We start from the raw sequence: 16,391 nt of genomic DNA, 5'->3' as shown, positions 1-16,391 counted from the left end.
GAATACAATTTATACTGTCCCATGTCTACAGATAGACACTGGTTACTTTTTGCAGTAGTGTTTCTAAGGCCGGAACCATAAGATCAAATAGGTCACGAGAAATACTGATTTCGACTGAATTTTATATTTACTCGTAGTATAAAATCACTGTAACACACAATACGTTTAGACGTGGGAGAGCCATGTTTCGGCACGAATGGGCCGGCTGGACCGGAGAAATACCACGTTCTCACAGAAAACCGGCGTGAAATAGCGCTTGCGCTGTGTTTCGTCGAGTGAGTGAGTTTACCTGTTACCAAACTCCACTGTTTAATCAAATGTGAAATTGCATACGTTGAGCATACTCGTATTTCAGTAAAATCGATCCCCCAGCGTCGTATGCAGTTGATCCTCTGTACAACAGCCTGTGGCGTGGGCTATTCTGTGCAGTGGGCGTGTCCACTCCACAGGCGTGGTGGTCCAGCCCACCGCCGCGCACCCAGCAGTCTGCTGCGACCGCCGCGGCGCGCGGTCATGGCGCGAGAGCTGCGCCCGCCGAGCCGCACGTAAGTACTTTATCTTCTATCTATCTATATATATAAAACTCAAAGGTGACTGACTGACATGGTGATCTATCAACGCACAGCCCAAACCTATGGACCGATCGGGCTGAAATTTGGCATGCAGGTAGATATTATGACGTAGGCATCCGCTAAGAAAGGATTTTGATCAATTACACCTCCAAGGGGATAAAATAGGGGATGAAAGTTTGTATATTATACTTCTTACGCGAGCGAAGCCGCGGGCAAAAGCTCGTTTTATATAAAACTAGCTGGCTGACCCGGCAAATGTTGCCATATAAATTATTTCTTGTATCAATATTAAAATGTAGATAAATATCTATTCTCATGCCTTACGAATACATATACAAAATTTCATTAAAATCGGTGGAGCCGTTTTGGAGGAGTTCGCGCACAAACACTGTGACCCGAGAATTTTTAAATATATTAGAAAAGGGGCAAACGACCAACGGGTCGCCTGATGGAAAGCAACTACCGTCGCCCATGGACACTCGCAAGAAGAGCTGCAGGTGCGTTGCCGGCCTTTAAAGAGGGAATACGTTCTCTTCTTGAATGTTTGCAGGTCATATTGGTTTTGTTCAGTACTTTTAATTGTTAATGGGATAGTCTGTCTGTACGTTAACTATTGTTTAAATGGGAAAGTTTGTTTGTCAGAGTATAAATACTTTAGTATGAAGATACTTTGACCCCGGTAAAGGATAAGGGATAACTTTGATCGCAGTATAACAGTACTGTACGGTTCCCGCGCGATTATCGAACTTCTACTTGTAGTTACGGATAAATTAATTTTCGCTTGGTCCGTTTTTAAATTCATGTAAAGATGGTCACAACAACGATGCACGTATTTAAAAAAATCAGCCAAGTGCGAGTCGGACTCGCTCACGAAAGGTTCCGTACCGTCTTCCGTGATAGAACGAACGTAGGCAAAAATTGATTTTTTATATAAAATACTATTTACATACTAGTTGACCCGAAATACTTGCTATTTAAAACACGTAACTACTAAACTATAAAAGGTAATATATTACGTCCTTACAGTTCAAGGATTTGACGAGGACAGCTTCACAAGATTTATCATGTTTATAATATCAAAAAACCAAACAAATTTTTTGTCGTACACGGTGGATTTATAATAATAAATAACTAGCTACTAGTGTTGCCCGCGACTTCGTCCGCGTGGACTTTAGTTTATAGTTGTTCCCGTACATCGATTGAGTCGTTTACGCGCAAATCAGAAAAGCATATAGTGTGGGTCCGGGACAAAAACATTCCTTGTCCCAGATTCAAATAAGTATCTCCAATCTACATGCCAAATTTCATCAAAATAGATTAAATAGTTTAGGCGAGAATCATAAAAGTTTATTGTGCGGGAACCGTATATTTTCCGGGATAAAAAGTATCCCTTGTCTTTTCCCCAGACTGAAAGTATTGCCATACCAAATTTCATCAAAATAGATTGAATAGTACCAAATTCCATGAAAATAGATATAATAAAAGTAAATTATGCAGTAACCGTACATTTTTCCGGGACAAATGTATCCTATGTTCATTTTCGGGACTCAAAGTATATTTATACCAAATTTCAGCAAAATAGGTCCAGCCGTTCACGCGTGATGACGTGACCACGCGAAATATAACGTTCCGCGCAGCTTCGGCCGCGTAAATTAGATATTTCGCAGACAAATTAGTCCACAAAAAATAGTCTATGATCCTTCACGTGGTCTACTTCTTATCTGTGCCAAAAGAACAAAAAAAATTGCTCCAGTAGTTCGTGAGATAAGCCCCTTCAAATAATTTCCTCCGTTTTTTCCACATTTTCCTCTATTTCTTCGCTCTTATTAGTCTTAGCGTGATAAAATATAACCTATAGCCTTTCTCGATAAATGGGTTATCTAACACTGAAAGAATTTTTCAAATCTGAACAGTAGTTCCTGAGATTAGCGCGTTCAAATAATTTCTTCCGCTTTTTCACACTTTCCTCTATTTCTTCGCTCCTATTAGTCTTAGCGCGATAAAATATAGCCTATAGCCTTCCTCGATAAATGGGCTATCTAACACTGAAAGACTTTTTCAAATCGGACCAGTAGTTCCTGAGATTAGCGCGCTCAAACAAACAAACAAACTCTTCCCAATTATAATAATATTAATATTAAAAGTATAGATATAGATTATATTTTGCCCAAAAACAAGAAATGGAACATGCAACTCCTATCAGCATTTTTCGCTATCTCCTATAGCGACAGATTTTTCCTTTAGAATTTTTAAAATATTAAAATCGATTCAGTAGTTTTGGTTTATATTTTTATTAGGTACTACCCGTGGCCGCCCGTGGGTTGTGGTAGGTTCTATCGTACCCGCAACTCTGCCCTAAGCGATGAGTGGAGCGCCATGGGGATTAGTCGATAGACTACGCTGGAGTCCCACATACCCCGGCCGATATCCCTAATTTGCCCGGATGCGTAAAGCATTTCCCCATGTTAAAAAAAGGTACTACCCGTGGGCCGTGGCCCGCATTGGTTGGTACCGCCGCAAAAGCTACGTCCCGCAATTTTTTAATCTGTAATATCTTCGAAAATATTAATTTAAATCATATGCTGTAAACGGCCATAGATCTATATTAAATCAGTAATGAATTTAAAGTATTTAATTGAAAAAGGATTATTTCCGTATTGGTTAAAATCGCGAAAAATGAAGTTAAAAGTAAATGACAAAAATGTTATTATGGGATATCCATAAGAGATATTATACCATCGCGAAGTTTTCTGTAGACCTTTTTATAGTGTACAATTAATACAAGACTTAGTACATTATTTTCATAAATTTCGTAGGGTTCAGCCTGCGTTTGCAATGTAAGCGGAAAAGAATGTAATTATTTATGACATCATATTAGAAATCCCAAAAATGATAGGTTAATATTTATATAATTTAACAGTAACATTGTCCTACAGTAGAACAATCCGTATTTTAGGATCATCAAATCGAAATATTGAATCCTTTCTATCCCTGTTAGCAAACACTTTCGAGAATTTTTGCAGTTTTCACGAAAAAGCTTAATAGTAATTAAACGAAAAAATGTTTTAGGGAACCTAGATACTAATTGTTTTCAACCTTTATTGTGATGAGTGGTGTGTATAATATTTCGCGACCCCCTCAATCCTTTACTTTTTAATGTACTATCAGAGAAGTTGATTCCTATGCAAATTGGGGACCTAAGTAGTTTGGTTGCGTTAGTCAAACCCGGCTGACAGATCACAATTAACATTGAATTGACATATTCGACCGAATAACGTTGGTCTGTCATTTGCATAGGAATCAACTTCCTCGATGGTACATTGTATGTGTGGTTATGAATTTATCATTTTGTTTATCTACTAAATCTATACTTATAATAAAATCGTAGAGGTAATATTTTTGTACATTGAAAATAAACTTGAAAAAATGAGTCAGGGGCATGTAAGAAGAGTAGTAAAATACATTTTAACTGTTTTTGAAATTTTTGTTTCTCTGTCTGTTTGTCTGTTTGTCTGTTTGTACAGGCTAATCTCTGAATCCGCTGGACTGATTTCAATGAAATTTGGCATGATGATACCTTACATCCCTGGTCAACATCTTAGATACTTTTTTTTAACCGACTTTAAAAAAAGGAGGAGTTAATGTTTACTTTGCTGTTTGTGGTCAGATTTTCAAAATTCTTTTTTTGTTATATATATTGCCCGAATTTGATACCATGTTTACAATAAAATCGGCCAAGTGAAAGTCGGACTCACGCACGAAGGTTCCGTACCGTGATAGAGAAAAAATAGGCCAAAAGTTGTGCTGTTGTATGGGAGCCCCCCTTAAATTTTAATTATATTCCAATTTTATTATTAATTATTAAATAACACATATATTTAAGGATTCTGCAAAAATTTCAACTGCCTGCCTGTTGTAATTATTGGTATCGAGCAAAAAAGGCCATAAAAATCATGTTTGTTGTATGGGAGCCCCCCTTAGATATTGATTTTATTTTGTTTTCAGTATTTGTTATTATAGCGGCAACAGATATACACAATCTGTAAAAATTTCAGAACTCTAGCTATAACGGTTCTTAAGATACAGCCTGGTGATAGACAGAAGGACAGGCAACGAAGTCTTATAGTAATAGGGTCCCGTTTTTACCCTTTGGGTACAGAACCCTAAAAGCGGTGACTTGATAAGTAATGGAATTGAAGAAACTCCTCGGAATTTACAACGACAACCAAAGTGATTAGGTACCAATTCTAGCAAAGGTCGATCTTTAAAACTTTTCCTAATATTCGTAAACGCTTATCCAAACCCTGGATGGATATTGACCACTGCGTATCTCAATTCGTTACCAGCCATGGAAATTTTAAAGTCAAACTTTACGGATCTAAGTTACTAGCATCGGTCGAGCACATAGGTAGAAATGGTAGAATATGTACGACCGAAGGCAGTATGTTTGAATCATGTTCTCTGGGAGAGTTTTTTCTGCCAAGACGAAAGAAATATATTTGTGGTGCATTAAAAATTTCGTGTGTAATGTAGATTCAAATAAAATAGTCGTAGATGGGTGTTCAATTTTGTAAATCTCGATTTTAATAACATACATTCACGCGGACGAAGTTGCGGGCTACAGCTAGTATATTATATTTTTAATCTTTATTGTCGTTTAAACAGTTCTCTCAACTTTTGGCGACCTACAGATGCTTCATAGGTTGAAAAACACTGCCGTAAACGATTCCGGCTTCATGTAGGATACGGATCGGATGTAGTGGGAAGCGGCTACGCATTCTACGAAATTCGTAGATGCTGCTACGAACGCTGCGTCGCGTCAGAGCCGGGACACATAGACACGATACGACGTGCGGCGTCTACTACGTCGCGACATCGTAACGTGCCACGATACACGGCACGACGCCGTCGATACAATGCAGGGTGAATTGTCGCAGTTAATATTGAGGAATGGACCGTACTAGGACGCGACGTAGTTTTTTACGATGCTCGTCGTAGATTCCCATTCCTCAGGGCACAGCGACGACGCTCTTCGAAATTTTCGTAGACTTCTTCAATTTCAAATTTAAATCACTACATAGTATAATTTCACTACATAGTATAATTCCACTACATAGTATAATTCCACTACATAGTATAATTCCCTCTTTTCTGTCAGATAGAGTGATTAAAGAGGAAGGTTTATAAGTATAATAACATTAATTAAATAGTGGAGAAATACTGTTAATAAACAAAAAATCTGCTGGTTAGTCATCTTTTTTTAGGGTTTCGTAGTCAACAAGGACTTATTGACTACCAACCCATATTTTAGGATCATCAAATCGAAATATTTAATCCTTTCTATCTCTGTTAGCTACCACTTTCGAGAATTTTCGCAAAGAAAATTGTTGTTGTGAGGAAGCTACTCACAAAAAATTAGTTTGATAGTAATCAAATGAAAAAAATGATCTAGGGAACCCGGACTAAATGGTTTCCGGGGACTAAAAACCATATTTTAGTCACAAGAATATTAAAACAGCGTAACTATATCGATGGGTATATCTACTTGGACCAGCTCTTTTGGGTCGTACTTACCAGTTTCCAGACAGAAATGAAAGAAAACCGTTATCACAAAACCCCCGATTTTGTGCAATTTTGGTGTACTTAAATTATCCTACTTGTGGCAATAATATCTTGTTGTTATTTTGAATATCGGTAGAGTTTTAGTTTGTTTATAATTAAGTTAATGTGTTATAACTTTAGTGCACGTAGTTTTCTTTTAAAGATTATTAATTTTCTCGCAAATTCCAATTTTGGTGGGTAAATTTTGGTGGGTGTGTAAAACATAATTTTTACAAAATACCATTGATTCTTAAAGCATACAAATACGTCATTCACTTACTCTCACACAAGCTAACTCGTCTAGGTGGTGGTTGTCGTACCAGTTTCCCGTGAACACCTAATCTGTAATTTTGGTGGAAACAAAAATTTCCACCAAAATTATATAAAAAATGCAAGTTGTTGAAATCAATTCAACTAAAACTAATCTAGAAATACCTTATAAAACTAAGTTTACCTATAATATTGTTCTACGATCTATTCGTACATGAAAATTCATTAAACATAATAGTTATAGTTCCAAAACGAAATTCGTTACACACTCAAATGTGATAGCCTATCACTCCCAGTAATTAAACCATAAAGGTCAGGACTCATAAGTCACGAAACAAACGCCAACCAATTATCCCGCATGTCCGGGATTTTCAAGTCCCGGGATTTTCGAGTCCGGGATTTTCAAGTCCGGAATGTACCGGAGTGGTGTTGTGATGACGTCCACATTTTTCGCGCGTTGGCGTGACAGCCACTCCACCAAATTCGATCAGGGTTGTCACGTTGGAGTTGTTATTGATTCTTGAGTAAATTTTGTATATATTTTTGTGATTAAATAAAACCTTAATATCTGAAACTGAATATATAAGACGTAAGTATCGTATTGTATGCCCTAAGAAACTGATTATATTCATCCTTAAAATTCAAAATGTAAGGTAACAGTAGTTTTTCGTAGAATAACATTTATTTTGTTTTGGCAGATGTAGCGTGGCATTTGTCTATCAAAAATTGAATTCTGTTTTACAGGATTGAATAGACATTATGCTTTAAAAATACTCCCTAATTTTACCTATTGAAAAAGTATCTTTTATTAGAATTTTCATGTAAGAAATTTCTTGTTATTATTTTTACAGGCTTCTAATATTAAAAAAAAACTGAATTGAAATCAGTTCACCCGTTCGGGAGCTATAATGCCACAGACAGACAGACTGATGCACAGACAGACACGTCAAACTTACAACTCACCTCTTATTGCGTCGGAGGTGAAAAAAAAATGTAAGAAAATATTTATAACCTCTAATATACCCTCAATCTAAACAAACGCTTTAAGCTGTGTTCAACCCTAGGTCGGGTGGACATGGACATGTCCCATGTTGAGTGTGACGGCGTGACCGCTAATGGAGAGCTTACGAGAGCTTTATCGTGCCGGTTAATTAAGCTCGAAGGTCGAAGGTCATTTGTGCGAGCTTTTAAAATAACCGAATATTGATTACGTTTGAAATTATATTGATATCACTTTAAAAAGTTACGTTTTAAAGTGACGTAAACACATGGTCTAGGGATATTTCAATTGAAATTCTAAACTAACTCTTTGTTAAGACACCTACACATTTAAATAAACCTTGTTTAATAGCCTATCTAATCTGATATTAAACTTTTAGATAAAGTTAAATTAAAAAAAAAAAACTTAAAAGAAGAGAAGGATTTTTTTAATGACTTATACAATTTAGGGCCGTCTATGGGCTGTTCCTTGTTGACCTTATGTCAGATGGGAGGATGAACTTTCAAAGAAAGCTGGTTCCAACTGGATGGAAACAGCGAAATCAAGAGAACACTGGACTTAGAGGAGGCCTTCACCTGTGGAGGGGTTCTTACAGTAGAAACAAAATAAACAAAATAAAAATGTTATTAACCATATTATATAGTATTAAGATTAAGATAGTATTATTTTACTGTTAAGAAATAAAAGGCATTTTTATTTTATTTTATGGGCTGTTCGTTTTTGGCCTACTTTTGCTGTACTTATAACAGTAACAAAAACACAACTTTTGGCCTATTTTTTTCTCTATAACGGTACGGAACCCTTCGTGCGCGAGTCCGACTCGCATTTGGCCGATTATTTGTAAACTATCATAGATTTTGGCACCAATCTTAATACAATTTTAGTTGTTAATTAATTAATTTTATTAATTAAATCGATTCCATTTTGACACCATACGATTATACGCCAGGGTTAAGATGTCGAAAGTATCAAAAACTACATATTATCTAATTGGTTTGATTCTCGATTGTATCTTGAGCAAAGGTGCCTAAATATATTTTGATCAGCTACCAATTTTAGTTTCCCCTGGTTACTCCTCTATCTTACTAAACTGGTCCTCGTCTCCCAGGTGGTGGTGTGGGTAAGATGTGCAAGTCGGCGGTGCCGGGCGGGGAGCGGGAGACGTGGGGGAAGAAGGTGGACTTCCTGCTCAGCGTCATCGGCTTCGCGGTGGACCTCGCCAACGTGTGGCGCTTCCCATACCTATGCTACAAGAATGGCGGCGGTGAGTAACTCTTGGTCTCTAGAATCATAGCTGGACACTGAAGGTGACTTAAAGTGCTTTTTAACACCTTCATCATGACACAAACAACAGTCTACAGTACTCCCAAATTAATAATGCGCATGGAAATCTTCGCTAACTGTCGTAATCACGAAAACACCCGAATCTATGAAACGTAAGAGCCCCAAACAATGCACTTGCATTTAGCACCTTGATCAAAGGAAATAGAAGTAAATATCATATATACCGGTGGCTGTCCGCTGTCGCCGGTCATCTATAATAATCAGTGCTTATAACTCACCGGGAAGCCATCGCGGCGTTATATTACCGTGGTATCGTCCAAGCTACGTCAGGCGCCTCTGCGTCGCTGCAAAGCGCTGTTTTTTAAGTTAAGTTTAAAACAGCGCTTGCAGCGACTCTTCCGACGCTCGGGAAATACGACAGTTGCCGAAAAATTACGAAAATTTCTATGCGCATTACCACTTTGGGACCTCCATTATACAATGGAGATCAGTGCTTTGGGAGCACTGGGCCTGTAGACAAGTGGCAAAGCGCTAACGCTGACGCTAACGCAAGCGCTACAAAATGTATGCGATTTGACATAAGTCATCGCTTCGCTAGCGAATACTAATGTCAAATCCATACATTTTGTAGCGCTAGCGCTAGCGTTAGCGTTAGCGTTTTGCCACTTGTCTACAGGGGCTGTACTGTAAGCACAATTGACGTTTTTCATAAAAAAATAGTTACCTTCGTAATTAGATTACATTTTCCAGCCTCATGTAGAGCCTTTCTTCTTTAAATACTTCACTCTAGGAAACGTAGAGTGTAGAAAAATCCTAAGTCTCAATTACTATTTTTTGTAAATGCCAAAATATGTCTGCCTCCCTGTTTTCTCTGCAACAGCTAAACAGATTTTGAAGAAATATGTGTGGCTATTTTGAAAGGATATAGGGTAGTTTTTATGACGGAAAAATATAACAGCTGCACGATAAACGAATTTATGGACAACTTGAACATCTAGTCGACTATTTTCTATCCATTTAAGACGAATTTATTTAAGACGAATCCTGCCGAATATTCCGCCATCTCTAATAGACTATAGAGTACAGAGTGCTGAGTGGTTCTCGCCTAACACGGTCCTCGTACCGTCTGTAATTACTGCGGTCTCTTACGACTACGAATATCAGATGTGCTAATTTAATAATATATTGTTTAAATGAAAGTTAACTTTAAAGTGGCCATGTACGTTATAAGTACGCTAGAACTAAATAGTATTTTTTTTAATCTGAATTCTTAATTTCGCCTATAACTAAAATTTAATCTATTATTATGTGTGTCAACGGACACCCGAATGGAACGAAGTTATTTCTTATGTTCAAAAAACCTGTATTACATAATTCACACTCAAAAAATATTTAAAAACGTCATCTATTTACGCCCAGGAATACTAACAACGCGTCGCTGTTTACTCTCGAAACGTAGTTAGTTGACGCACAGGAATACTATCAACGTCCTCTGCCCCTAACATGTAGCTAATAAAAAAGTGTCGAGGTCAAATATCGTTCTCCTCCTTTACGCCGAACGCGCGATAAGGAACTTCGTTCCAAAACGCTTGACAGCGTGAAGACTTGAATAGCTAACAGACAAATTAAATATTACACAACTGAAAAATTGGATACACATCAAACACAAGAAATATTTGCTCCAAACACTCCACGAAAAGTATTATAAACTCCACATGAAATGCCTTAATAGAGACTTAGAGCGCTGATTGCATTCAGGCCGTCTGTAGGGCCCTCCACACTAGTACGGCCTGGCCTAGAGCCCTCGAGGCCTGAGGCCCAGCTCGAGAGCTACACCTTCCTTTGCTAATTGAACGCTTAAACGCTCTAAGATGTGTATTAGTGTGCGTATTATACTATTCTAGGTATGTATGTTAGCTACTTTCAAGTGTTGTAAGTGTATTATGTTCTTGAAAAAATGGTGGTGAATACGTGGTGGTGAATGTTATAAACGTTTAGTTTTTTATCGCTTCTTGGACAGTGCCTGGCTGATGCCATACCACTTTAGACGTTATATTTTGAGAATTCCTTAGTGGAGTACGCGAATAAGAGGAATACGCGAAATTTTAAATTTCCTTTAGAAGCGAAGAAATAGAGGAAAATGTGGAAAAAACGGGAAAATTGTTTGAAGACACTTATCTCGCAAACTACCGAATAAGTTTTTAAGTTATTTGGCACATATTATTATGCAGACTACTGAGTAGATCACCTGAAGCGACATAGGCTACTAATTTATGCGGGCGAAGCCGCGCGGAACATCTTGTTAATTATAAGCAAAAGACATACAGGCTTTATGTACTTTATGTCCTTTATATATGTCGTAGGATGATTTGATAAATCGAATTTTCGCGAAAATTCTAAGGTTTTCGCGAAAACACGGATAATTAGACAATGTTGATTACATTTTTTAATCTTACTGACACAAGGTAGTGTTTTCGCGAAAATGCGAGTCGCCTTAGTACGATTGCAAAACGAATCGTTAGTTATTATCGAAAAAAATCACTGATTGGTCGGTTTAAGCGCCTCACAACAAAATCTTCTCTGATTGGTTGAAGATTTGACGTTTTAAATGTCAATTCATTGTCACGCGTTGTTTTGTTTGTGGTTGTTTTTGTAAGCGAGCTAGCAGTTTTTGATATTTAATGTGTTTAAAATTGCAGTTGGACTTGAAAATTAGTGCAAAAAGTTATCTAAAAGTGTGTCTGTAAATACAAAATGACTGATACATGTGAAATTAGTGCTGAAAGTTAAACAGAACCAGAAACTAATTCCGAAGTTATGTCCTTTATAATTATCTATATTTACCTCAAAGATACATAGGAAAAGATAGTAACCAATCAAAATAAAAGTTGGCCAGTAAGCAAAAATCAAGCCAATCAGCGTTAAGAATGTGCAATGTTACTAAGGCAACTCGCGTTTTCCCAAAAAACCTAATTTTTTTAGGATGATTGAAAAATGTTATCACCATTATCTAATTAGATAATGGTGAATTAGAAAATTATCCGTGTTTTCGAAAAATCCCTAGAATTTTCGCGAAAATTCGATTTATCAAATAATCCTACGACATATACAAGAAATAAAGCCCGCATTGCTTGAAAAATTAATAAGTTTATTCGCATCACTTCAAGCTTCACATCTCAAAGATCAAAACAATGAGCTGTTCCGTGCAGCCGGAAGTGGTTCTCCACCGGAAATGAATAAAATGAGCGTCTCACACCATAATACGGTAAAGTTTTAAGCACTGTAAAGGAAAGTGAACTTTATGTCTTTGGTACTAAGCGGCTCTGAGAGGTAGAATGGCTGCGTATGTCCCTCCGGCTAAGTCCGGCTGTCGTCGGCAGATTATGGTGATATGCTTTTACGTCCTGTGAGAATCTTTATTTACGACCTTTGTGGAAAGGAGAACTAGATATTTTTAATTTTTATTGCTTTTTGATTCGATTTCTTGAGTGTAGAGAGTAATAAAATCGATATTTATTTGGTAAAAAAATATAATAATAGGAAATAAGACAGATAACTACTTAAAACTAGAGATCGCCCAATTGTCGAAATTCGACCTCAGTTTCAACTACATTAGGAGTTAGGACTACTACCTATATTTTGTAAAAAAAAATATTACTCTATCGTATCTTTTTTAACTCTTGTCTCTGGGACTCAGTTAATCTCAGACTGGCCGTGTAAGCATTGTCTAATAGTATCTAAGATTCAATAAAAAAAAACTATAATCTATTTTCAACATAAACCTATAGTATATATCATAGACATAATATATACTGTCGTATTATGTCTATGGTATATATTATTATGTCTATGATTTTCAATTTGTCACCTTGTTGTCAACAGACTTCAACCATGAATAAAAGAGTATAATTCGAATGCATAGGCTTGTCACTCAAAAATCTGTCATTTTTCCTAGGGTGTGTGTTGTAGTGTGTGTAATGTTTTACTTGTTAAAATTTTTTATGATAAAAGCATAATTTCAAAATAATATTAGGTCGATGCACTCCTTCACCATATAAACTATAATTGTGCAAAATTTCATTCACCTACGTTTCCCCATTTTTCGTCAAAAGGGTAACAAAGTTTTTTTCTCACGTATTAATATATAGAAGATAGATAAAAAGCTACCAGAAATAGGCCTCTTGGATATCGTTGCTAAGCTACGGCAACGCCGCGGGTCGGTTGACGGCGGAAACTCGTGACCGCTTTTCTCATAATCATATTATGATTCTCATACAAGCCACTGCACTTTTTTGGTAGGTAATTGTTTATATTTTTAGCACAATAAAAAGTAATGAGCCAAATTACTATTAAGTTTGGATTTCGGAATATTTCCACAGACTTTTTCCGCGAAAAATCTGTATCGGAAGCTATATTTTACTTAAATATACACGATCATGAAATATTTATTTCAAATTCATTGAATATGATTTTTTACTGTGTATTTATTTATTTGTAAGATCATCTTATTAGTTACCTATTACTTATTAGTTATTACTTATTACTAATAACAGGTTGTTTACCTAATTAAAAATTATAGAGCACAAACTAATTCCAAGGCAATCATGTTCATGAGGTCTTCGAAATCCATGATGATGGAGAGCAAATCATCCGTGTAAAAGTAATACCACAGACCAGAGTAGGTAATCGACTGTACGACGTGAAAGTGGAGCTATGTATTAATTGGAAAATTTATGAATAGTTGAATAATGTAAACAAATATATTTTCAGCAACTATTCAACCGTACATGCAAAATAAAAATGGAAAATGAAGATATTGTATTTCATTATCAAAGAAAATTTTAATATGTAATAATATATTATACATATTTACTAGATGACGCCCGCAACTCCGTTGTGCCATAACTCTTGCACAACGGAGTAACCGCGCGGGATTCGGAAACCGTACATTTTCCGGAGACAAAAAGTATCCTATGTCCAGTGCTTGGCGTAACTATAGGGCTGGCAAAATGCCACGGGCCTCCGGCTCAAAACGGCAACATTTTTTAAGTACATAATATTGTTTTATTATTAACGTGACGATTTTTACTGATAGAGCCCCATCAATTTGCCACGGGCCCGGATCTTATAGTTACGCCACTGCCTATGTCCTTTTTCGGGACTCTTAAGGATGTATGGAGTTATCCATGCCAAATTTCAGCAAAATCTGTTCAGCAGTTTAGGCGTTAAGAGGTAACAGATAGACACACTTTCGCACTTATAATATTATTAGTAAATTAGTAATATCAGTAATTAGTATACTTATTATGACAAAAGTATAAATGCAAAAGTGAATATTGAAGGAATAAGTATTGTTCTGAAATATTGAACCGACAATAATTTTATTTGTTATTTTTTATTATATCGTTTTTTAAATTACAATATATATTATTATACATAATGAAACAATGATATTAAAATAACTTGCACGTGATATTTTTGTAATATTCATGCGAGATTTAGATTTAAGCATGATTAATAATCGGCATGTTGATTTCCATACGTTTCCCAATTCCGTCTCGGGAACGAATAAAACGTTAATTCACGATTCGAAGACTGGGAATTTTTGCACCCTACAACACAACAGTACCTCGTACCGCCCATATATTCCTATTTCAGAGCATTTTTTAGCATTTTCAACGTGTTTTCATTAAAACTAGTAAACCGTATTTCACAGCTGATCGCACTCTGACGGACACGTGTTGCCTGAATCTGCCACTCGCCGCGCCACTAGAGATATCCAAGAGCCCTATAGAAAACGCCTTTACCAGGCATTTAAGTACCTTTTCTTCTTTACCTGGAGTTACCAGGCAAAGAAAAGAATCAAATAATATAATAGTATTAAGTAATAATAATTATTATGTACATTAACTTGGAGCCTTTATAGAAACTTTCAGGATATCAAGAAAGAGTTATTTTTAAACAACACACAGTTAAAAACGGTTTTAAAATAAAATAGTTAAAATGACTCTAAGCCGAATAAATTTCTTAAAATGACCATAATGATTATTTTGGATTTCATTACTGGTGACTAATTACTGGTGATGCATTTTATTTTATACTATTCTTACACCAAATACTACACATAAACGTTCGTTTTATGAATCTTCAACCCAACTTCACCAGTCTTCAACATAAGCTAATTGCATCCTCCGCGTCCGGCCGTAATTGACTATCAAAGCGCTGGCAACTTTGTTACCGTAACACAGTAACGGTAATTACGTAATGGACCCCTCGACCCCTCCAGCCTGCTGCTCCCCCAGACCCCTGTTACCCCTGACACCCCCGGCGAGGGGTCTAAGGTCGCGATCGCCGATACCAATTCAATTTCAGCTGACACTAATTTTATTTAGTTACATAGACGCTTTGTAGCGTTACTGTAAGTTTGTTATATTTTTGTTACTAGAGATCGCCCAATGGTCGAAATTCGACCTTAGTTTTAACAACATTAGGACTACCATATCATATTTTTTTCAACTCTCGTCTCTGGGACTCAACTGATCTTAGACTGGCCGTGTAAACATTGTCTAATAGTATCTAAGATTCAATAAAAAAAAAAAATCTATAATCTATTTTCAATTTGTCAACTTGTTGCCAACAGACTTCAACCATAAATAAAAGAGTATAAATTAGTATATATGTATAGGTTCGTCACTCAAAAATCTGTCATTTTCTTGAGTGTGCGTATTGTAGTGTGTGTGTGTAATGTTTTATTTGTTAAAAAAATGTGTTGTAAAAGCATAATTTCAAAATAATATTAGCTCGATGCACTCCTTCACCATATAAACTATAACTGTGCAAAATTTAGTTCACCTACGTTTCCGCATTTTTCGTCAAAAGGGATACAAAGTTTTTCGCTTGCGTATTAATATATTGATAAGAAATATTGTACAAGCATGGAACACAGCTACCAAATAAATGTATTTAACAATATTGTTGCTTTTAAATTATAACATTGTAAATTCAAAGGTGTGTTATATGCTAGTCGATGTCTTTTGTTTTTTTTTCGCCAGAAATTGCTGAACCAATTTACATAGAACACAATATATGGGGACAATATCTCCATACTACCACAGTATAGCAATATGACATAAATATTGCTATACTGTGATACTACAGTATGAAATATTGTCCCGGAGAGGTCATGCAGTAGTTATTCGCAGAAAATGTACCGTTCCAGTTCGATGTACGAATTTCTGCGAGAATGATAATATTACGAGCTACATCATTAGAATGCAATAGCATAGAAATTGTTCGTTTACTTGTTACCTGAGTTTAATTCAAAGTTTGAAGAAGTATATGTCTGTTTCATGACATGTAGGAAGTTTGAATTCGACACTTATTTGTACTTTTGAAACAGAATAAATATTTTTGTTTTCAATGGACATTTGGTAGCAATAAATATAATTACAAAATTCTTCTTATATTCTCATTACTCATACTGTGACATACTTAACAGTATTTCAATCCACTCCCAAACTTTTTCCACCTACTAAAGGGTTGTACCCTCGGTCAGCTGACGTGACGTAGCGTGACGCGCCGTGACGCGCCGTGACGTGACGTGACGGATGGCGGGGGCGGTATGATGAAGTGCACGATCAATTACGACATTCACTAATGACTGA

General features: G+C 36.3%; 1 protein-coding gene across 1 annotated transcript in view; it reads left to right on the top strand.

The window, feature by feature from the left end:
• Positions 1-496: 496 nt before the first annotated feature.
• Positions 497-16,391, top strand: part of LOC121731790 (sodium-dependent dopamine transporter) — a 39,557-nt gene continuing 23,662 nt past the window's right edge. Inside the window, exons 1-2 of the mRNA XM_042121416.1 lie at positions 497-545; positions 8,552-8,707. Coding sequence (XP_041977350.1) covers positions 8,569-8,707 — 139 coding nt within the window. The 5' untranslated portion in view covers positions 497-545; positions 8,552-8,568. The remainder of the gene's footprint in view (positions 546-8,551; positions 8,708-16,391) is intronic.

Source organism: Aricia agestis, chromosome 11 (assembly GCF_905147365.1).
Source record: "Aricia agestis chromosome 11, ilAriAges1.1, whole genome shotgun sequence".
Classification (NCBI taxonomy): domain Eukaryota; kingdom Metazoa; phylum Arthropoda; class Insecta; order Lepidoptera; family Lycaenidae; genus Aricia; species Aricia agestis.
This window is presented reverse-complemented; position numbering and strand designations above follow the sequence as displayed.